This window comes from Poromitra crassiceps (assembly GCF_964638095.1).
Source record: "Poromitra crassiceps genome assembly, chromosome: 25".
NCBI classification, from domain to species: Eukaryota; Metazoa; Chordata; class Actinopteri; order Beryciformes; family Melamphaidae; genus Poromitra; species Poromitra crassiceps.
Genome location: NC_139649.1, coordinates 21,416,441 through 21,441,121, shown reverse-complemented (window position 1 = coordinate 21,441,121; position 24,681 = coordinate 21,416,441). Strand labels below are relative to the sequence as shown.

The 24,681-nt window shown below is 44.5% G+C and overlaps 1 protein-coding gene across 1 annotated transcript in view; it reads left to right on the top strand.

The window, feature by feature from the left end:
- LOC310798159 (mucin-5B-like) overlaps positions 1-24,681 on the top strand; it is a gene marked incomplete at both ends in the record, with an annotated part of 58,426 nt that overhangs the window by 29,809 nt on the left and 3,936 nt on the right. The window contains 24 exons of the mRNA XM_083660634.1: positions 2,285-2,540; positions 3,027-3,067; positions 3,756-3,865; positions 4,410-4,561; positions 6,304-6,442; positions 6,938-7,021; positions 7,243-7,419; positions 7,602-7,841; positions 8,253-8,409; positions 10,601-11,113; positions 11,746-11,893; positions 13,354-13,460; positions 15,102-15,893; positions 16,265-16,434; positions 16,958-17,129; positions 17,328-17,575; positions 18,599-18,782; positions 19,015-19,234; positions 20,612-20,769; positions 21,126-21,195; positions 21,698-21,825; positions 22,005-22,036; positions 22,133-22,295; positions 24,155-24,259. Coding sequence (XP_083516760.1) covers positions 2,285-2,540; positions 3,027-3,067; positions 3,756-3,865; positions 4,410-4,561; positions 6,304-6,442; positions 6,938-7,021; positions 7,243-7,419; positions 7,602-7,841; positions 8,253-8,409; positions 10,601-11,113; positions 11,746-11,893; positions 13,354-13,460; positions 15,102-15,893; positions 16,265-16,434; positions 16,958-17,129; positions 17,328-17,575; positions 18,599-18,782; positions 19,015-19,234; positions 20,612-20,769; positions 21,126-21,195; positions 21,698-21,825; positions 22,005-22,036; positions 22,133-22,295; positions 24,155-24,259 — 4,566 coding nt within the window. The remainder of the gene's footprint in view (positions 1-2,284; positions 2,541-3,026; positions 3,068-3,755; positions 3,866-4,409; positions 4,562-6,303; positions 6,443-6,937; positions 7,022-7,242; positions 7,420-7,601; positions 7,842-8,252; positions 8,410-10,600; positions 11,114-11,745; positions 11,894-13,353; positions 13,461-15,101; positions 15,894-16,264; positions 16,435-16,957; positions 17,130-17,327; positions 17,576-18,598; positions 18,783-19,014; positions 19,235-20,611; positions 20,770-21,125; positions 21,196-21,697; positions 21,826-22,004; positions 22,037-22,132; positions 22,296-24,154; positions 24,260-24,681) is intronic.

Here is a 24,681-nt window from a genome sequence, read left to right as displayed (position 1 = left end):
AACAACTATGTGTGGTGAGAAGCACACTGTAAACAACTATGTGTGGTGAGAAGCACACTGTAAACAACTATGTGTGGTGAGAAGCACACTGTAAACAACTATCTGTGGTGAGAAGCACACTGTAAACAACTATTGGCCCAATTCCACAGCAGCTAGTGGCGCGGTCCCACTCCGCTCGACTCGACTTTTGGTCTCATCCCACCGTCAAAAACCGGCCCAGCTCGGTTTGATTTGAGGCCGAGTCGTGCTACTTTTGGTCCCTGCCTCGTCGGGGTACTTCGGGCTGGCGAGTAGGTCCCAAATGGTGACGTAAAACTCTGATGGCTACTGATTGGTCAGAGAGAATCGTGTTTACTCTGTCTACTGACTGTCAATGCAATGCTGGCGGCTGCATACCAGTTTAGTGGGCTTACCTTATCTTCTGTTATGTATATTTCCATCAGTATTTTGTGTCGCTGCCTTCACCTCCGGTGAAATAAAATCGTGGCGGGTGTTCAATTGTCTGAGAAAAAAGTCTGCTGCTCGCTCAGGGAGCTCTGTAGCTGAGTGGAGGCTGCAGTGCTCCGCTAGGCCGCAGCGGGTGTTTGGAAGCCCCGGTCTTGCCTGGTGAGAGGCTGCGGGGTAGAGGCTTCACTCTGTTGCACCTCTCCCGTCCCCACACAGCGCAGCGCATGCCTGTGATATCTTTCTCTTGGCCGATTGTCACATTTGCCCATGTACACTGTAGGTCATTTAGAGGCACCAGTATTTCATAAACAGTTTAAAAGTTCTGTGGATGGATTTAATTGTAACGTTATGTTATAGCCGAAGGACAGATATGCGGTCGCTATTTTTAGACGACCAGCTGTGGGCGGGGGGGGGGGGGGGGGGGGATGATCCGCGGTGGAAGCAAAACGTCCATAGGGCTGATACGATTAGAGCCGAGTGGTGACGAGCTGTACAGGGCAGTAAAATGTGGTGGAAATGAGCCATATGTGTGGTGAGAAGCACACTGTAAACAACTATGTGTGGTGAGAAGCACACTGTAAACAACTATCTGTGGTGAGAAGCACACTGTAAACAACTATGTGTGGTGAGAAGCACACTGTAAACAACTATGTGTGGTGAGAAGCACACTGTAAACAACTATCTGTGGTGATAAGCACACTGTAAACAACTATGTGTGGGAGAAGCACACTGTAAACAACTATGTGTGGTGAGAAGCACACTGTAAACAACTATGTGTGGTGAGAAGCACACTGTAAACAACTATCTGTGGTGAGAAGCACACTGTAAACAACTATGTGTGGTGAGAAGCACACTGTAAACAACTATGTGTGGTGAGAAGCACACTGTAAACAACTATGTGTGGTGAGAAGCACACTGTAAACAACTATCTGTGGTGAGATGCACACTGTAAACAACTATCTGTGGTGAGAAGCACACTGTAAACAACTATGTGTGGTGAGAAGCACACTGTAAACAACTATGTGTGGTGAGAAGCACACTGTAAACAACTATGTGTGGTGAGAAGCACACTGTAAACAACTATCAGTGGTGAGAAGCACACTGTAAACAACTATGTGTGGTGAGATGCACACTGTAAACAACACACTGTAAACAACTATGTGTGGTGAGAAGCACACTGTAAACAACTATGTGTGGTGAGAAGCACACTGTAAACAACTATGTGTGGTGAGAAGCACACTGTAAACAACTATGTGTGGTGAGAAGCACACTGTAAACAGCACACTGTAAACAACTATCTGTGGTGAGATGTCGTTCATTTTCAACATGGAAAATGGTCCTATCCCTACCTGTACCCTACCCCTGACCCTAAACCACCCACACACCCCTAGCCACTCCCCCTACCCACCCCTCGAACCTCAACTCTCTACGACCTACCTGTCCCTAGCTACGGCCCCTTTTCCCTAGTCCCACCCCCTTCCCTCACCACGCCCCTCCCACGACCCATATCCCCCAAGCCACTGCCCCTATCCACCCCTTGAACTCCGACTCTCTATGATGTTCCTATCCCTAGCTACAGCTACAACTTGATTGGCTGTCTCGCTGTCTTTCCTTCTTGAATTGGTCGATTTCAAATTGGCCCCTCCTCTCGTCACTGTGGTCCGCCGCCAGGTATGCCAGCATGCTTTGCAAGGCGATGAACAAGGTATCCAATACAAAATGACTTCCAGCGTCTGTACAAAATGGTAAAAAAAATAGGGTCTGTAACTAATTAGTCCCAACACTGACCCCTAAATCTCACACACTTGACAAACTCACTTCTCGTCTCGTCCACCAGGCTATTACGCGAAGTACTGCCCAACAGACACTGTGTACAGCTACGACATGACGTCGTGTGGGCGGAGCTGTCGCTCCCTGAGCCAGGCAGACTACGCCTGCCAGGCCAGCTTCACCCCTGTGGACGGCTGTGGCTGTGCCGAGGGAACCTACATGAACGAGGAGGGCCATTGCGTGGCCAGCGCCAAGTGTCCCTGCTACGATAAGGACACCATCATCCCTGCCGGAGAGACTGTCACCAACGAAGGCTCCACTTGGTAAGCACAGAGTCACCGCAAGATTGGCGCATTTATGTCCTTGCACACCAGGGGCGTTTTTGTGTGCGCGATTAATTCGCACGTCAATAATATTTTTCGAACCTATATCCAGCCAATGTAACCGTGCATACCAACAGCGAAATTCCAGTGAGCAAAAGTGCGGTACATATTTTTTCCGATATGAAAATTTGCCTCCGAAAAGTACATCATTTGTTGCTGTGATTGAGAGGTGGGTCAAAATTCACCTCACAATTTTGTGCTGTTTATTCAGGTAGCTCTTGGTGTGTAATAGCCTTTATGGGGTCAGGACTTACATTATAATAATCAAATACAAATAGCATTCTATCACAATTTATCAATGATCAAGTCTGGTCAGACTTTGATGGCGGCCGAACCACCATTTTACGGCCTCCCGTTTCCCAATATAGGTTGCTACGGCTACGATGATGATGCTTACTGTGTTCATGTCCTCTCCTCTTTTCATAGCATCTGCAGACAAGGAGTTCTCAAGTGCAGGACAAGACCAGGTAGGTTTCCAAATAGAAATAGGCCTCAAGTCAGGTTATGGCTCCATCACCATACAGAGGCTAGCGTTGCTGCGGTCTCCAGTTTAGCTAGCAAGTTGTGCAGTCAGCTGCTTTTTCTCAGCAACCTGAGTACCTGAGCAGCAAACTGGTTTTGCCATTGAAATCACCGTGAATTCTTTTGGCCAAGAAAGAAAGAAAAATCTGTCTGGAGCCGCAAAACATAATTGAACCTTATCATGAAGGCAACACAGACTATTAAGTCTAAATTAGCCTATCAACATTACTAATACTGTAGGTCTAAACGAGCATGACTCATCACAGGCAATTGAGTATGCTGGAGCTGAATTGGTATCCTAAATTTACTGACTGTTGCAATGTTCATGGCCCTGTCTTTGACCCCCGTCTCAAAAAATGTAATTATTATTCTAGGCCTGTTTTACAATTATGACATATTTTAGGTTACTACAATAATTAGGTACTCTTGATTTTGATAATTAATTAGGCCTACTTTTATGAATTTCAACCAAATTATGGGAAATTCTGCGCTATTCCATGTTTTTATTACCAAATTCCATGATTCTGTCCGTTTCTTCTGCATTGTGGAAATCATATGGCCCTACAATATGAAGGCAGTGATATTTATGGTATTTCATGCTTCTCAACCTTCCTCTGTTATTTCTCCATCCAGTCACACCCTCCTGTGCTGCTCCTATGGTTTACTTTGACTGTTCCACTGCCGATCCTGGTACCACTGGGACAGAGTGTCAGAAGAGCTGCAGTACTATGGACATGGCTTGTGTAAGTATAACAGAGCACACACAATGACACAAGATTATGGCTCGACCGATATGGGTTTTTCAATGGCCGACGCTGATATCGAGAAAGCAGGGCAGGCGATCGCTGATATACAATATTGGGTTTTTCTTTTCTTTTTCTTCACGTGATAAAATGCAACAATTCAATAATAACAAATGAGACACAAACTTGCTGAACTCAAATGAACATTTATTTAACAGTAATGCTGTCTGCATTGTGAAACAAATGTATCAACTACATAAATGTCCACAAATAATCAAAAAACTAAACTCTGTAAAAGAAAAAGAAAACATATGAATGAAAAAAAAAAACATTTAGTGCACTTAACAACAGCATTTATCAGTAGATAACTCTTTGTTTCTGAGAGAGAATGAAATGTGTCAATACACACATTAAAAAGATAAATAAATAAATACACAGGTAGAAGGTTATTGTGGATTTGGTGCAGGGGCTTTAACCCTAACACACACAGGCACATGCACAGACCCTGTTTGACTCATGTCCTTCCTTCCCATGTGTGCTGCAGATCAGTACAGCGTGCACCTCTGGCTGCATGTGCCCTGCTGGCCTGGTGTCAAATGGGACAGGAGGCTGCGTCAAGGAGTCCAGCTGTCCCTGTCTGCACAACGGCCTGCTCTACCATCCTGGAGAGACACTCACTGTGTTCTGCAACACCTGGTCTGTACACTACCTCTGTCCACTGTTGTAGTCAAGTCAGTATATGGGCCCTATCTTATGCCCGGTGCAAGGGCGAGCATTGTCATTGCTAGTTTCTAGCACTGAAATTCTCCCCTCTTTTGTTAAAGTCGAACTGAACCTGTTCGTCACGTGCATAATGAGTCCGTTTCAGACTGAAAACATAGTTTGTCTAAGATGACAGGTTGAGAGGCGGGTCATAGTATCACGTCGATGATTTTATTTGACAATTCTGGGGACTGGATTGGGCTTTGGCCAATCCTGGCGTGTTCCGCCTCCAAATAGAGTGGGATTCAGTGTGTCGTGGCGCTCCCCTCGGGAAGAGCCTTTTGACGGGAGGAGTGGAGCTCAGCGACCCGCAGGCAGCCAGCTGCCTTCGTGTTGCCGAGCGGAGAGTGCAGCACGTCGGCCTGGAATCTCCGAAGTGCGACACCTGACAACCAAGCTCTCGGATGCGCGCGCCATTATCGCTGCTGTAACGATAGGATATCCCTGGAATGCGCGTTTTAATGAGCCAGTTACATTTCTTTGCATTCTTAGAGATTATAGTTTTTGTTTTTTGTTCATGTTTCTAACAGTTGGCCAAGTTAGTAGTTAGTTTATGAGATAGGAATTCTGCCAGATGACAGGCACTAGGCGCCATTTTCGACTTCATTTGGAAGAGAAAATTATCCTGAAAAAGAAGATTTGATTGACAGCTGCATGTCGTGATATGTATGATAGGTTGAAATGGGGTAGAAATTTGATAGTACTAGGTGACGTCAGCAAACTGTACATTACTGTTATCAATGAAATCTTGAAAAATGAACTTTTGATGTGAAAAAGTGTGAAAAACTAAAGAAATTAGATTGTTGTGATTTTGTTTGCATACATTATTAAATAGGTGCACTGCATACCCAGGTATTTGAACTAAAAGAAAAGAAAAGTCATTTTTGGGTTCAGCTCGACTTTAACAAGTCCAAGCCCCTATCTCCAACTTCCAAGTCCGAATGCATGAATGCTGACGTCCAAGTCCAAGTCCGAGTCACGAGACCTGAAAATGACTTTCCAGGACTCTGACACGAGTCCGACTCAACTTGACTACAAGACTGCCTCAGTCACACCACACATACACACCAGCTTAACCACATGGACGTGCGCAGAAAAACACTCAGATTATATTTTATATTATCATGTTACATTACAAACATTTTGCAGATATTGCATAGTTTTGGCTGCTGTAAGTGTAATTCTGACAGCGTACTTGGATCAGATCAGATCAGATCACACTAGCAAAAGCATTCAATTAAATATGTTTTGAAATCATTCTTTAGCAAATGAAAATGTGCAAAAAGTTAAAAGTGCAATGTTTAAGATTTTGCCAGAATTTAAGTTCATAAGTTCAATTCAAACAACATTGAGAAACAACGGTTTCTAACTTTAAGTGTTCCGGAGATCTACTGAAATTAGCATTAGCACCAATTAGCCCCTAGTCCTTTCCTGTAATACCTCAAGAGGCACTAGTGAGCCACTGTAGCTTCGAGTCTGCCCTCAGTCCAGGAAGAGGAAGTAGAGCTGGGGAGACCTGGAAAAAGACTCCCGAGGCAAATGTTTTGCTACCATGTAATAAACTACCAAATCTACTTGACTAGAAAGCAAATATCCAAATATTACACATTGCACCTTTTAAAGAGTTAAAAATGTTTTTTTGTTTGAAAGTGTGTGTATGGTCTGTGTCTACGCAGCTATTGCAGTGACAGGAAATTCACATGCACCACCAATGAATGTGATGGGACTTGTGTCATCTATGGCGATGGACATTACATCACATTTGACGATAAGAGGTTTGACTTCAGTGGCCAGTGTGAATACACCCTCCTCCAGGTAAGGTCCTAGCTAGCCTCAGACGCAATTCTCCCCTCGCCTGGCGGCTACGCTGGAAAAGCTTCCTCTCAACTTAAACTTGTGGAATCCCGTGTCAGGCATTAAACTGACCTTATTTCTGCATTCTGAAGGTTTCGGTAGGGTCAGATGGAACAAACTTAACATATCGGAATCCTAGTTGCTTAAGAGGTTAGCAGTTATTGTTTTAAAATGCTAAGTTTGACGAAATCCGGCTAGTTGCTTTTCCAGCTTAGCCATCATGCGAGCTGAGAAGTTGCTAGGGCAACCCATCTCCATAATGTACAGAAAGAAGGATGGACAGACAGATGGGTAGGAATGGTGTCAAATATGTACTGTGTGTGTGTGTGTGTGTGTGTGTGTGTGTGTGTGTGTGTGTGTGTGTGTGTGTGTGTGTGTGTGTGTGTGTGTGTGTGTGTGTGTGTGTGTGTGTGTGTGTGTGTGTGTGTGTGTGTGTGTGTGTGCGCGCACGTGTGTGCGTCCTTCAGAGTGGTCAGTGAGAACATTCCCTGTGGAACCACAGGAACCACCTGCTCACAGGCCATCAAGATCTTCCTGGGGGTCAGTGCAGTAAACACAACACACTTACACTGTAGACACCTGGCTGTTTATACATTAGGTCAATGTAGCAATATAAAATTGTAGGAGAATTGAAAAACAGTTTAAAATCACACTAAACAACTAATTTGTTGTCATCCTTTTCTTGTGAGAATCTGATCCAGTTGACATGATTGGTTCAGAAACACACTTAAAATATGTTAATGTTCAATGGATTCTTCCAGGGTAATGAGTTCCAGCTCAAAGACGACGGCTTCCAGGTGGTAAAGGGCAGCAGCAAGGTCCTCCCCCCTCAGGTCCGAAAGATGGGCAACTCCCTGGTGGTGACGATCAGGCCGGGACTTGTGCTCATGTGGGACAAGAAAACCAGCCTGTTCATCAAACTCAGTGCAAAGTACCAGGTAAACAACTGGACCAGGTAATTCTAGTCTGAACAACATGCCAACATTTTGGCATATTCCTGATAGTAAGATGAGAAGATATACAGTATGTCCTTCTCTTCTCTGTGATCAGTGGTCTAGTGCCAATAGACCAATTGATATACAGTAGCAGTGAATTCTATATCTGGTTTATTCTTCCTTAGGGTCAAGTCTGTGGTCTGTGTGGAAACTATGATGGCAATAGTAAGAATGACTTCACCACGCGCTCCCTTGAGACGGTGGTCGATGTTCTCGGCTTTGGTAACAGCTGGAAGGCTTCAGCTAGCTGCCCCAATGCCCAGTTGGTCAGTAACCCGTGTATCTCCAACCCCTACCGGTCAGCCTGGTCCCAGAAGCAGTGCAACATCATCAACAGCATCACCTTCCAGACCTGTCATTCACAGGTAACTATGGCAATAACCACACACACACACACACACACACACACACACACACACACACACACACACACACACACACACACACACACACACAATAAAATAAGATAGAAAATAGATAGAAAATAAGATATTTACAAGATGTAAATACAAGCATTTCAGATGCCCCGCTTTATTCGTTTTCAAGTTGCAGTTCAAAACAAATGATCGTTCAGGCAAGGTAATCAAATCAGACTCATCAGGGTGACTTAAAAATAATATTTAAAGCATAAGGTCCAGGTTGCGAACCTGAAACCCTCGTTTTGGTAGGCACTAGGCAGGGAATCTACCGCTACACTACCCGGACGCCCGGCATCTTATTTTTTTTGCTCTCGTCTTTTATCAATGAAATAAACAATTCATCGTTGTGTGTTTAAGGTGGACCCTGGTCCATACTATGATTCCTGTGTGAGAGACTCGTGTGCGTGTGACACCGGTGGAGACTGTGAGTGTTTCTGCACTGCTGTGGCTGCCTACGCCAAAGCCTGCAATGAAGCTGGAGCCTGTGTCAGCTGGAGAACTCCAAGGATCTGCCGTGAGTTTTAATGCAAAAGGAGAGCTTTAAGCCAGAAGATGGCTAGAACACGGTTGAAAACCACCGCTAATAATATGTAGCTCCACTGTTGGGTGTCCCTGCTAGTGGTTAGTTATTAAGTTTAACATTAGTTTAACATTGTTTGTAGTGTAGGGCGATGGTTCTCAAAGTGGGGTCCGGGGACCCCCAGGGGTCCTTGAGGCGGTAGCAAAAAGTGGAATAATTTATTTTCACTATAATGCCATCCATAAGTAACACAATGACAGACTATGTTGGTCATGGGCTTCATACACTTTCTGTAATAAAACATCTAAAAGCAAAATATCTCATCAGATGGGGGACCCTGGGACATAATCTTGGAGGTCCATGGTGTTATTTGTGTCAGTTTAGTGGTCCTTGGAAAAAGTTTGAGAACCACTGGTCAAGGGTTCGACTAGCCAGCTAGCCGGTTAGCCGGACACTTAGCAATAGTGCTTGTCTGAGTGAACGTTAGCATAATGCAACCATAACTTCTCGGTGAGGTTGAAGCACATACCTCTGTTCAGCGCTCATAGTTCCCCCGGGTGGTGGTTGTCCGCCCCCTTGGTACAGCTTTCAGGGCCGCGACAGTACGGTCGGTACTGGTGGTGTTGTTTGATTTTAACTTCACAACGTGAGGAGGGTGGTTACTTAAGCAATATAGCATGAGAGCAAGTGTGTTGTGGAGAATATATCCCGCTGATAAGCTGTTATCCCACGAGGCCGCAGGCCGCAGGCCGAGTGGGATAACATCAGCGGGATATATTCCACAACACCACGCAGCTCGAGTGCTATATTGCTTTTATAAAACGGTTTCCAAGTATAATAATATAATAATAATAATACTATAAGTCCGACTGGCATCGTATTCTGATAGAGTCAGTTGAAACACTACTGTAAGGCGGGACCTCTAGCAAGAAGATAGACGTGCGGGTGATTTGATTGGATCGTTCTGGAGACTGAAGTTGACATTGGCCAATCCTGGCGCTTGCTGAGAAGCTGAGAGCTTTCTGGAAAGCCCGACAGGCAGCTCGAGCCGCAGCGCTGCATTCTCAGGGCTTGCTGAGAAGCTGAGTGCTTTCTGCAAAGCCCGACACCAACTAACGTTACGGGGTTAAATGCGGGGTTAACAGCCTTTTTTTTGCAAAGAAGACATTAGCCTGCATCTATTCTTGTACAAAACATAATTTTCTGCAAAGTATTAGTAAAGTTATAAGCGAAGATCGATTCACAAGGATCTGACAGCTGTCTCCGCCATTTGTTTTTTTTTACATTGTCATTGTAACCAAAGCCTTTTAGTAAGAGAGTTGCGTGGCCATGGGTTATGAGTTGCGTGGCCATGGGTTATTGGAGTGGGTTACGGGATTTATACGATGGCTGTGAACCAATCAGATTGCTTGATTTGAGAGAGCCGTTTTATAATTAATGATAACCTAATGGACTCACAAAAGGAAATAAACAATACGGATTATCTAGTTGAGTTGGTCATAGTCTTTGGTTAGGGGTTCTGGTTTCCTTTGCATCCTCGTGGCATGCAAGCAAGATATGGTGCCGCGTCTATGTGCCGACAGGCCGCAGTGCCGACAGGTCGCAGTGCCGACAGGTCGCAATGCCGATAGCCCACAAGCAGAACCAGCTGAGCGAGGCGGCGTGCAGCGTGTCGGTGGAGCTAACCTCTCCCAGCCCCCACGCCAAACCTAACCTCCCCCCATGCCTAAACCTAACCTCCCCCAGACCCTAACCCAAAACCTAACCTCTCCCAGCCCCCACGCCAAACCTAACCTCCCCCCATGCCATGCCTAAACCTAACCTCCCCCAGACCCTAACCCAAAACCTAACCTCTCCCACCCCCACGCCTAAACCTAAGGTCGGCATTGCGGGTGGTCGGCATAGCGGGTGGTCGGCATAGCGGGTGGACCCCGCAAGATATGCAGCGCCACCCAACTCTCTCACTTCCTACTTCCTACTGGAAATAACCCCCGACCATGCGGTCGGGCACGCCCTCAAGTCAGGTACATAGCCAATCATCCGCTCAAACATGTGACAAACATGGCTACTAACCAAACCGACCGTGACACTGTTACTGCTAGATTCAGTAGAATACCATTGTGTCTGTCTGTACCCTAATCATAGCAAGGGGTAACATGTTGGCTACTTATTTTGTCTCTCGCAGCTATGTTCTGTGACTACTACAACACCCCCGATGGCTGTGAGTGGCACTACAAGCCTTGTGGAGCTCGGTGTATGAAGACATACATACACTATAGACTTTCGCAAGTCAAGCCACCACAACCACTCCCCCCTGTTTATCAACGGGGAGGCAGTGGAGATCGTCACGAGCTGTCTTGGAGCGCCAACACAACCGCCATGATTGGCAAAGCACAGCAACGCCTCTTCTACTTAAGGAAACTTAAGCGTGAAAACCTCCCACAGAGGCTCCTAGTGAACTTCTATCGATGTGCCGTCGAGAGCGTGCTGACATACTGTCTGTCAGTGTGGTTCTCCAGCTGCACCAAAGCAGACCAGCACGCTCTGCAGCGTGTCATCAAAACGGCGGGCAAAATCATTGGGACTTCCCTCCCGGACATCCACTCCCTCTACTCCTCCCGCTGCCTGCGCCGTGCCCTCAGTATCATCAAGGACTCATCTCACCCGGCTCATCATCTGTTCGTCCTCCTGCCCTCAGGTAGGAGATACAGGTCCATCCGCTCTAAAACTTCCAGGATGCTTAACAGCTTTTTCCCACAAGCTGTCAGCCTGCTGAACACTACCCCTCGAAACATAACACAACCCCCCCCCCCCCCCCCCCCGAACAATGAACTCTGACCAACTCTGACTGTTTCACACTCATTGCTCACGAACTCTGTACAACATTCTGGACTCACTGTTTACATGCACTTCTGAACAGTCACTAACTCTGATGCCTTTATAGAATAATGTATTTATTTATTGTATGTATTTATTATTTGGGCCGATGCACTTTACCTGGTGTTGCACTGTACGTCTCAGGGAGATGCTTGTCTATATCTCGTTGTTGGAGCAATTTAACAATGACAATAAATATACTTGAACTTGAACTTGAACATGCAGGAGCCCATCAGGAAACTGTTCTAACCTCATCACAGCACTGGAAGGTAGAGTCTTAAAGGATGGCTTTACCAATAATCAACCGACTTTGTATCATTCATAATCTCGGTAATATAAGCACATGGTCAGTGTTTACTTTCTTTCTCTGTGTTCCTGTATTGCATTGTGGGTATTGTAGTCCCTACTGTTACAGTTACTGAGGTTGTTGATAATGTTCTGATGGTGTTACAGGCTGCTATCCCCAGTGCCCTCCTACCAAACCTTACTTTGATGAAGACACCATGAAATGTGTTGCCAGGGACCAGTGTGGTTGCTATGACAATCAAGGCAACCATTATAGTGTCGGAGAGAAGGTTCCATCAGAAAACTGTAACGACTGGTAGGTCTCACACAAACAACTCATCTGACTATCCTTGCTCTTCTGCGTAAGCACCTCGATAAGCCTGATGTGTGTCTCCCTGGAGATGGAGGTCTCTCCCGACCCGCTGTGTCAAAAGCAGCTGAATCTCAGCACTCTGCAACGGCCTTCTGGGGCGAGTGGCAAATGCCAAATGACAGCGCATGCGCGAGTAACATCTCAGTCTCCTCTATGATTGGATATCCCTTTATGATGGGATATGGTCATTTCTGAGCCCTAAGCACCGCCCACTTCAACCCCAGCCTCAGTAAACAGCGAAAACGGGGAAATAGCAATATTTAGGATTTGGGTTGAAACAAATATCTCCTACTTTTTAGTCTTACAATTAGTCACCTAAGACCCTCAATTACACAGTTGGAAGGTTTTGGTGCATTTTGTTTGCCAGGGTCTTTAAAATAATTGTGGCCCATTACCTTGCAGGATTTTTGAAGTGAACCTCAATTTCAAATACAATACTCTTCTGTTATTTTCTACTGTCACCCAATTTAACTTCTTAAAGGCCGGCTTTACCGTGAATATATATGAATATATATTAATTCTTAAAAAATCTTAAATTTCGAATCCGTTGAAATTTTTGAAATTGCTTGTTCACAGCCAGAGAAAAAAAAAAATGAAAAAAAAAAAAAAAAAATGGGCCAGGTGACGCGTTTCGACGCGAAACGCGTCACCTGGCCCAATTTTTTTTTTTTTTTTTTTTTTTTTTCCATTTATTTTTTTCTCTGGCTGTGAACAAGCAATTTCAAAAATTTCAACGGATTCGAAATTTAAGATTTTTTAAGAATTAATATATATTCATATATATTCACGGTAAAGCCGGCCTTTAAGTTCAGGAGGACCACCATGTGTCAAGGGACTACAGTATGATCCAATACCACCCTGATTAGTTTAGTTTGAGCTGTTTGACGTTTTAGTTTTTATTCCCTTATTTGTGTAGGCAAGTCCTGCATAGAAATCAGTGTGGTTGTCAGTATGCTTACTGATTGTGCCAGACATGTAAGCTATTATGATGATGCAGCTTTTTGCATGTTGCCTGTCTATCAATGATCCTCTTTTTTTCTGAAATAATTGCAACACTCATGTGCTGTTCTCCATGCTCAAAATCTGAATTTGATACCACAAAAACAATATTACAAAGACCATTTTCCTTCTATTTCAAAGCTCCTGTACAATGTCTGGAATGAGATGCCAATACAATGTGAACAGTAAGAAGAACATTGATTTCAAACCCATTAACATATACAATCTACTTACATATACCAGTATATCTGCTACTGACAGAAACAATTATACTTTGAATATGCAGAGTGCACATGCTTCGTTAATGGGAAAACCTATCCATATGGGTCGACTATCTACAACACCACGGATGGGGTTGGAACTTGCATCACAGCTGTGTGTGGAGCCAATGGGACCATAACCAGGGACACGTACCCATGCGAACGCACCACAACCCCTGGACCTACTACAACCCCATTCACCACAGTTGCGCCCAGCACAGTTACAGAGATCTTCACGTTCTCCACACCTGGTAATAAAAAGGCCATTTTTTTGGAGAACACTATGGTTAGAGATACAGGTACTCCGGTAGGGAAGGAAAGATGTAAATATGACACAGAACATTTTGAGACTGTTGAATTTTTGTGCCCTGGAAGTTGGAAACATTTTTGAACTTTTCAATTTGAGGTAGACAATGGACCCTATATGGACCCTATATCGCAAAAGCAGTAATTTTGCGTTTGTGCTTGTTTTGCACCTGTTTAACGCCATGCGCAATGCAAATTGGGGGCGTGCATAAGCGCATTTGTATTCTCCCTGCAACGCTATTACATCTATGCCTGGTATAATTGTACTGGACATGCATGGAGTAGGCGTGCCACATGCCAAACAAGGCGTGTCCCCACAAAATGTGGGGACACAGATGGCATTCTCCTATCGTCAGCATGCGCGCAATTACTTTGCACTAAGATCTTTGAAAAGCACCCCGCTGCGCTTGAGCGCATCATAATCTCCGCGCTGTGCAGTGCAGTGCAGAGGAATTCCTTTTGGATACGTCATTACGCATGGACGTGACACGCCAGGACATCTAATTCTGCTCCTAAAATTGGGTATTAACAGATAATTCAGTGAGGCAATCAACTATAATTCACTGAGAAACTTTGATCACATTGCAAAGAGGGGTTAATGGCAAATTAATTGAGAAAACTTGTTGGACATTGTAGCCTCTTAGGCTATTCACCTTCACCTATCCCATAACCCGGAGGGTCGTTGGCACCACAGATGATCTGTTGACAAGCTCTCTCCATCTCTCTCTGTCCTCGACACGCAGCTCTCACTGTTTCACCGAGTTTAGATTTAGTCCACTCTAAATCCTCCCATCTTTTCTCTTGTCTCCGCCGTTTCCCCCCTGCAAACACGTTTCCATTTCCCGGTCAACAAAATAATCCAAATTGCATCAAATCACAGATGTTTTTAACAGGTATATGATGTGATGGTGTTATTGTGAGATAGGCCTATCCAAATTACGCAGGGAGAGAATTACAGCATATTGCATGCCTCAAGCAAACTGTATTACAGCGATTACGGGAATCTGATTTGGTTCGATTGATGTAACGCCCAAGGAATTGCCTGGCCACACCTGTGAATAATTCTGGTGCTTGAGACCGCCCAAATCCCATTTGCGCTGGCATTTTGCAGGGCTTGGCACGCCTGACTTGGCACCTCTCCAATTTGCGCCTGCGGGAGATGGCGTGCCCAATTCCGCCCCCCTGCCGAGAATTGCATCCCCACCATATTCAGGGGCTCTTTCAACTTCAAAAACAGGGAGGTCACATCTACCCAGACAATTATATCATTTTTAAACAGTTACGTTTCTCTATAAATCATTACAATATGCTCCCGTGAGGTGGGGATGCGTTTGGTGGCAGGGGTGCAAAACTCAGCATAACACCTAGACACTTGCGAGAGGCGGACTGCTATCATCCCTGCAGGGACGATAGCATAAGGCAGGCATTAAGGCACACAAACAGGTGTAGCGGATAGCTAAAAAACGGATAGCGCCTGTACCAAGATAGGGCCCAAACTAAGTGTCTATTTTTGTGATAATATGAATATGTTGGTTATTACTAATTAAGGGTTTGATCACAAAATGACACATTTGATTTTATCACAGCTGTTGAAACTACGACCTCACCAACTGTTGTTACCACAACTAGTGGACCATCAAAAACCACGAAGGGAACTACAGGCAAACCAGTTGAAACAACCACAGAAGAGGCAACAACAGTTGAAACCGTATCAACAAAGCCACCAAAGTTTAAAACTACTGGCCCAACTACAGCTGCCACTACACCTATTGTTGAAACTACCACTTCAGTACCTGAGGTTTTAACAGAAGGCCCCAAAACAACAGTTGTGACTTCCAAACCGTCTGTTGTTGTTACCACAACTAGTGGACCATCAAAAACCACAAAGGGAACCACTGCCAAACCAGTTGAAACCACAAAGGGAACCACTGCCAAACCAGTTGAAACCACAAAGGGAACCACTGCCAAACCAGTTGAAACCACAAAGGGAACCACTGCAAAACCAGTTGAATCCACAAAGGGAACCACTGCAAAACCAGTTGAAACCACAAAGGGAACCACTGCAAAACCAGTTGAAACCACAAAGGGAACCACTGCCAAACCAGTTGAAACCACAAAGGGAACCACTGCCAAACCAGTTGAAACCACAAAGGGAACCACTGCCAAACCAGTTGAAACCACAAAGGGAACCACTGCCAAACCAGTTGAAACCACAAAGGGAACCACTGCCAAACCAGTTGAAACCACAAAGGGAACCACATTCAAGCCTTCAACCTCTATTGGACCAGGTACTTCACAGCTGCCCACAACAACTGGAGTACTAATTACAACATCCAGCGTATGTACCTGTAACGTCAATGGAACATCATATCATCCTGGTGAGTGATATACCACTTTCTTGTCCAATTCACAAATATGTGTGTGTGTGTGTGTGTGTGTGTGTGTGTGTGTGTGTGTGTGTGTGTGTGTGTGTGTGTGTGTGTGTGTGTGTGTGTGTGTGTGTGTGTGTGTGTGTGTGTGTGTGTGTGTGTGTGTGTGTGTTTTGCTATATTGTCATTCATTGTTTTTGTTCATAGTTTAAGAACCAGTCTTCTTTCAATAGCATGCAGAATATCTTTGAAGAGTGCCTTGGTTCAGCTTTTTTTTTTATTACAGCATGCAGAATGTCTTGAATATCAGAGACATTTTGATATCTCTCTTTAGTGTCTCTTTTTTGTTCATATATTCCACATGTCTTTCATTTCCACAGGGGACTTGGTGTATAATGTCACTGATGGTTTAGGGTGGTGTTACAGTGCGTATTGTGGAGTGTCTTGCCAAGTGGAGACACAATCCAAGCCATGTTCCACAACACCCTCATCCCCAACACCCTCACCTACAACTACTGTAGACTGCACCCACGTGGATTCACCCAGAAAGGTACAATATAGGCCTAGATAAAATGTGGTTAGCTTCCAAGAAGGCTGTCAATACTTTATTTTCCTTTTATCTATGTAATGTATTTCAACTACCTAGAGTATTTTGTCTGTATAGGAGAAGAGCTTTGTGTAGCTACTGTTATGCTATGCAGACCCAAATCACTCAAAGTTTGTATATACGTTTGCACGTACTACGGTTCAAATATACTCTTGCATTGCCTGCAACCATCTATTAAAGATTAATTTTGTCAAATATTTAACACGTCTATTCATTTAAATGCTTGTTGGCAACCTGCGAAGCCATTTGAACTACATTGTATACCGTAAAACTTCAATTCAAAGGCAAGTCCCAAATTGCCGCAGGTCCCATATAGATGCGGGGTCTGGCTACATGTTTTGGTAAATAAACGCCTGAGCTATTAATTGAAGTTTTATGGTTTTACAGTACCGCGCGGTACCCCCGCATATTTTCTTCTTCTTTCTTTGTTGCATGGTTGAGTAACTGCTTGTTCATCCTCACCCAGGATGGAGAGTCCTGGCAGGTTAACGACTGCACCACAGCCACGTGCACCAAAGGCCAGGTCATTGAGACGCCTGCTCCCTGTCCCACAGTTCAGCAACCACTCTGTGCTAATGGACGGAAGCTTTTCAAGGTCTTTGATTCGTCTGGATGCTGCTTCCACTATGAATGCGAATGTGAGTTGTTAAATGTAACCTCAGAAGGCAGTTACTGTACTTTTTCCACTTTTGTCTTGGATATTTTGCATTGCCTCAATCAAATTACCTACAGTCTGCAACATATTTTACAAAGTTAGCTATACTATAATCTATGGTACGGTGTGCACCTTTCGACTATTGTACTATTTATACTACATGAATCTTCTCATCCTACAGGTGTGTGTAGCAGCCCGGGTGGATCACGCTACATGACATTTGATGGAAAATCGTACAGTTTCAAGGAGAACTGCTCTTACTATCTGGTCAAAGAGATCATTCCTAAAAACAACCTCACTATTATAGTGAACAACAATTACTGTGACCCCTCAGACAGCACATTCTGTCCCCAGGCTCTCATTATCGACTACCTGTCTTACAAGGTTGTCTTGACTCAGATGAAGACCCTCGGGACATCAGTCAATGTGGTGAGCAGCCATTAAACCTTGTCAACACATACTTTGTTTTAGTGTCAATATCTCACTTTATTATTGATTTGATCATTGATCGGTGAAAGATTAGTGTGTCAGTATAGGTCTATAGTCTGATTTTATTGTGTTTCAATTAGAGGTGTACAGAGACGCTCATTATCTGTATCTGCTCAACCAACAAAATGATCTGTCTCTGTATCTGTGGGCATGGTTTATACGGAAGCCACAGGCAATCCGGCAAATGTTGTATTTTCTTACCGAATATTTATTATTTCCACATCCTCATGCTGTACTCTCTCTCTCTCTCTCTCTCTCTCTCTCTCTCTCTCCCTCTCTCTCTTTAACTAAACTAGGTTTTATGAACTGTCTAAAGGCTTTTGTCTCGCTATGCTCCCGTATCTGACTCGGTGGGGGCCACTACAGAATAATGATCACTTTTCAGTTTTCAATAATGTGTAGTAAATGAAACGAGTGAAATCAAAGTCCTATATTGCAGAACAGAATGGGCCTTTTATCTTGTGGCCATCCACAATGACATAATGTAATGTAATGATATGAATTCATTTGAAGAAACTTAAAGGAACACTCCGCCAATTTTTAACCAGCTTTGTATCATTCCAAAGTCAGTAGTTTATCTGAAACCTGTAAACAGTTTTGTAGACATTCATTTTGTTTGACAGTTATTGAGAGTTGATTTGAGTTAAGTTATGAACCAGTGATGGAATTTGTGCATGAATGACATCACTGGTCCACAACTGCACTCAGATCAACTCTCAATAACTGTCGAACTAAATGAATGCCTGCCAAACTGTTTACAGTTTTCAGATATACTACTGATTTTGCAATGATACAAAGCTGGTTGAAAATCAGGGGAGTGTTCCTTTAACAACTGATGGACATGTCAAACATGGCCCATGGCATTGGGGTACATCCTTAGTCTCAATATATGGTATCAAATCTAGTTAGACATGCTGCTGGTTTTGGTAGTCCTAATGTGCTGTTTCTCTCCTTACCCTTCAGGTGTATGTGAACCAGAAGCGTATCTATCCTGCCTACAGCAATTCTGGCCTGCGCCTCACTAGCACAGATATGGTGATCACCTTGGAGATACTGGAGATCAAGGTGCAAGTGGTCTACAGGGGTTCCTCCTTCAGCATCGACTTGCCCTATTCTCTCTTCAACAGCAATACTGAAGGACTGTGTGGTGAGTTATAATTAAGTTACCCAAACAAAGCATATACAAGAAGAACAGAATTTGCCCAAGAATGGACCCTTGCGGCACACTAAACGTGATTGAGGACTGTGAAGACACATAGCCATGAATGGACTCAAATTTCCTGGACATCAAATAGTAAAGAGAGCCAGTCTATGGTGGATGCTGAAATGGCTGCCCTAGCTTCAAGTTGCTCATCTCTCCTCTCAATCTCCCTTCCCAGGAACCTGTGACAACTCCCAGGCCAACGACTGCCGTTCTCCCAACGGCCAGATCGAGGAGTGCCCAATCTCTGCAGGCGAGTGGCAGGTCCCAGGCACTCCCTGTGTCACCCCCACAGTCCCACCCACCAAACCACCTTCCTCCACCACTGCCAGTGCCTCCTCGGCACCCCCCATATCGACACCAGCGCCCTGCAAACTCTGTGATATCCTAACTAGCAGGTGAGGAGAACCAGCACAATATAGAGGGCTTTCGCCAGACCTACTCACCACATTCTATTGCTTCATGGAGAAGTTCACCCAAAAATGAGTTTCAGAGCAATACGCTGTTCCAGAATTCTCCTAAACAAAAAAACGATAAAAAAAAAAAAAAAACGATTTTCAGACGGCAGCCCGTCTTTATTGTCACACAACACACTACAACACATGCACGGAGGGCCACAACACACACATGTTGACGGTGGCCGGTGAAATTTGTCCTCTGCATTTAACCCATCCTGGCTTTGTCCTTTCCTCCTGGGGCAGGCCAGGAGCAGTGGTCGCTTTCTCGTACAGCGCCCGGGGACCGACTTCGGATGTTGTCGTCACTGGTCGGATGACGATGACGATCTGATCTTCTGCATGTTTTTTAGTGGGGGGGGTTATATACGGAGGAACCCCCCTGGGGGAGCACGGGGAGAACATGCAAACTCCACACAGACAGAAAGGCCCTTACGACGAGATACCCCACCTGGGCAGTAGGCACTGAAGATATGGGGGGGAACACAACCACAGCGCCCACAGTGTCCCAGGCGAGAATCGAACTCAGGACCTTCTGACTGCGAGGCGACAGCTCTACCACTGAGCCACCGTGCCCCTTGGGACAAGTGGTCCCAAAAGATTTTAAAGTCCTGTACGCCCTCAAACATTCAACCTCTTGGTGGCTGTATTTCCAGAGGGCACTACAGATTTTGTTTTTCTTGGCCTACCCCTGATGTGCGAGTACCCCTGGGTGTACGCATACCCCACTTTGGGAATGTGCCCTAAACAATTGAAGTGGATGGTGAAGTCTTCAGAAGCCCTGCGATTCCAAGTTCACTTGAAAATACATCATTTACACCGTTTTTAGCTGGAATATTGTAGCAGACTACAATATCCGCATCTTACTGTACCTTCTTAGAGCACATGGCTACAATGAAGATTGCAGGGTGTAAATTATGTACTTTCAAGTCAACTTGGCATCTCAGGGCTTCTGGTAACTTGGATTACACCAGATGAGTACCATGGAGTTTTTTTTTTTTTATGTTTGAAAGTTGGTCACCATCCACTTCAGTTTAGGAGAATTCTGCAACAGTGCTTTGCTCTGAAACTCCAAAAATATTTTGTGGACCAAAAAACGTCACCCTCCTCCTTCCATGGGGGTGTGTAGATCATGACTGAATTAGCATTTTTGGGTGACCTTATCCTTTATGGCTCAGAGATAATGCCAACCCAAGACCAATCATAATAACCATTCACAGAGACCATTCAAAAGCAGTTAAAATCGTTTGGAAAATGAAATTTGGATACTGTCCCTGACCATGCTAATACATTCTGTCCTGGTTTGTTTGCGCCCTCTAGTGTTTTCGAGCAGTGCCACGCATTTGTGCCGCCGGCAGCATTTGTGACGGCCTGCAAAGACAGCTGCACCTGCTGCAGCTTGGAGGCCTACGCCACGGAGTGCTCCAGTGCAGGAGTCTGTATCGACTGGAGGAACGCCACCAACGTGTGGTGGTGTGGTGAGACTTCCACTCTTTTTAATCATATTAATCGATCTTTTCAATCCCCTCTTTTCATATTTTTTCATGTACAACTAGCAGAATTTGTTTGAAATTGGTGCAGCATTGACCAAGCTCGCGGCCACTTGCCTCGGCAGCCTGCACGTACAGTACGTCCACAAAACAAGATTATTTTTGCAATGGTCACAGGCTCAGGCTTTAAAAAATACCGAAATTCTCCTTTAAGTCGATACCATTGATACAACGCCCAGTTGTTTCCTGGAGTTCTGAAAATTGTGTATAGCCTAATAATAATAATGCATGAATATATAATATCCGGGCAGAATGTTTTTTTAAACATAATTTCCATCCTACAGAGCACAAGTGTCCAAGCAACAAGGTGTATAAGGCCTGTGGTCCAGCTGTACAGCCTACATGCAATGACAGGTAGGCCTGATCCACTGATGTCATGTTTTTCCCCTGCGTCTGTCTGCATGTTCATACATCCATCCATCTCTAAGCAAGATATCTCCAAAAGCTGTTACATTTGCATATGTTGACTGGCCAACAGGGGGTGTGGTGGTGGGCGTGGTCTATCACCAAACGGTGCATAATCGTACCACAGGAATGAGTCTGAAAGACCTTAATGTTAGCACTTACAGTTGCTACCTGTAAGTCAATGGGATTTGTGTATGGGGATTTTGGTTAAATGCTTGAAATGAGGTCTGTGGTTAACAAAAGTTTATGAAACAGAGAACTTTGTTTTCAGCAAGATAATCTTCACAAATGAGGTGGTCCTCAATTGAGAAGATTATCTTGCTGAACACAAAGTCAACTGTTGCATAAACTTAAGCATTCAACTGCCGTCTAGTTTTATGTGATAAGGCCCCCAAAATCTTAAAAAAAAAAAATCTACTTTTACTAATCTCATTTGCAATTTCCACATCAGGTACAACAAGAAGTTCGAGGCAGGGAAGCAGCCATCTACTAACAGCTCCAACACCCAGGAGGGCTGCTTCTGCCCCCCTGACACCACTCTGTTCAACACCGTCTATGACATGTGTGTGGTCTCCTGCGGTAAGGCCTGCCTCACACACGCTGCTCTGCATTGGCTCAAGGGAACATAGTCAGTGGTGGATGAAGTACTGTACCTGAAAAACTTAAGTAGGCTACTGTAACGAAGTTCACGAGCATTTGCTCTGTCTAAACTGCTATGCTGTCTAATCTATAAATACTTTCTTCTGTTTGCATTTCAGACTGCGTTGGACCTGATGGTAAACCTAAGCAGGTGAGAACTCTACTTAAAACATGAGTTCATACAACAGATTGTGATCTTTGTGATGTTTGTTTCTGAGCAGTTTCCTTCTGCTCTTCCTTCCACCAGCCTGGTGACACGTGGGTCAGTGGCTGCAATCAGTGCATGTGTGACCAGGACTCCATGAGCATCCAGTGCCAGCCTATCACATGCCCACTCACACCCAGCCTCAACTGCACCAAGCCTGGCCAGCACCTGGTCAACAAGACAGAGGACTGCTGCCCTGTCTGTGGTGAGTAACACAGCGTCTGGGTAGTGTAGAGGTAAAAGCACCGCGGAGACCCGGGTTCAATTCCCGGCGGCGGTACTTCCGGCTTGGCCAGACGCACCTACAGGCACAATTGGCCGTGTCTGCGGGTGGGAAGGGAAGCCGATGGGGTATGAGTCCTGGGCCGTTTCTCAATACCAAGAATGCATTCTTGTTCTTGTGTTCTTGGGGAGAACGTTCTTGGAAGAATGAACTTGCTAGGTCACAAGCACACATAACGCTGTTGGCAGTTTGAGACGATGCGTTCTTGAGGGTATCGCGCAATACCAGCGCAGAGGCCGCCTGCAGTACTACACAAATAAAAAGCTCGGCTGATTTAGATTCAGCCAATTGTGCTCTGGAGCTTTTTTGCCATTTTTCACGATAAATGTTCGTAAAGTGGCACTTATTGAAACCTACTACCCTGCTTGTAGGCATCAAAAGTAATCAGAAATGAATTTAGTGATGAAATAAAACTTTAAATTGTAAAAAACTTCCCGGAGCTTATGGCGTCTTCTCTGCTGCGTTCTGCCTCCGCTTATGCCGAAATGAATTCTGGGATATCTGCCTTGCCAAGTTGACACAAGTCACCAACCAGAGCATCCTCGGTAAAGTGGGCATGTCAAGAACACATCCGGGAATTTTAAGCGTTCTTGGCAAAATGTGAACTTTGTATTGGAACAGTACTTGGGCTGCGACTGATGACGTTTCACAGGGACACAAGAACGCAAGAACACACAAGAACGCTTATTGAGAAACGGCCCTGGTCTGGTCGCTGCACTAGCGCTGGCTCGGAGGGGAGGGGAGCTGGGGGGATTAATGTGACCCTCCCACACGTTACGTCCTGCCGGTGAAACTCCTCGCTGTCAGGGTGAAAGGAAGTGGCTGGCGACTGCACATGTATCGGAGGAAGCATGTGCTAGCCTACACCTCTCCCCATATCGGCAGGCAGAGGGGGTGGAGCAAAGACTGAGAGAGCAGGGGTGATTTGCCCAAGTACAATTTGGGAGAAAATGGGAGAAAAAGCCGGAGGGGGGGGGGGACTTTAGGACCCTAGGACCCTGAAGACACATTACATTTGCTGTAACTTCACTGCATGTTTACTCTGTAGTATGTAGTATGTCACTATATACACTTGGTGATGTACAGTAGAGGTGAATGACTAGAAAACTACAGCTACAGATGGAAAATGTGCCTCTTTATACACATTATTAACGTGAGGCTCAGGGCTATTTATTTAACAGGCTTAAAAATCCATGTGCACACAACTCTTCAGGCACTGGTCTACTAATTGTCCCGAGGACCAAATCAAAACATGGTGAAGCCGCGTTCTCCCACTATGCCTCTCATAACTGGAACAAACTCTCTGAACACATTAGATCTGCCCCTACTCTGCCTATTTTTAAATCCAAGCTAAAGACCTTTATGTTTACTCTTGCTTTTAACTGCTACTAAACTACTGCCTCTCTCGGCCTGTAATTTAAAAAAAGATTCCTGTACATTTCTAACAAATGGACTGTACATGTAATAATAATACTGAAGAGTGCCTTGTAACTTATTTAAAACAGAAATAATGTTTCATGTTTGTTAATTTGAGTATATATTTGAACTAAAACTGTCGGCTGTGTTTTTTATGTGTTTTTTATATGTGCATTGCTTTGCTGCTTGTTTTTTCGATTATTTTTTTGTAAAGCACCTTGAATTGCCTTGTGTATGAAAGGTGCTATATAAATAAAATTTGACTTGACTTGACTTAACTGGTGTAAAAAGTGTATAGCTATAAGCTAATGAGCTACACGACAGTGACATTCTTGATACTCATCCCGTCATTTTGCCCTCAACAGAGTGCGATGTCAATCTGTGTCCCACTGACACAATCACCTGCCAACCAGGGTTCCAGCTCAACATCACCAGGACCAGTGGCAGCTGCTGCGCTTCCTACCAGTGCGGTATGTGACTCCAATGTCGATGTACACTGTATATATATATATATATATATATATATATATATATATATATATATATATATATATATATATATATACTGTATCTATATATATATATATCTGGCACATCACCTCTTTAACCTCCTCCCATCAGGCAGGAGATACAGGAGCATGAAGTCTCAAAACATCTCGCTTCAGAGGTAGCACCTACCTCCAAGCCATAAGGCATCTGAATTTGCACTGAATCATTATTATGTATTACCTCTATAGCACTTTACACTGGATACGATGCTGCTGGGTACTGCCTAAACTTTCTGGGTTTGATGTTTTTTCTTTACGTATTTGTGTGCTGCTGCTGCATTGTCTTGTCTTTGTCTGAGAGTGAACCAAGACAAATTCCTATCAACTATGTTGACATGGCAATA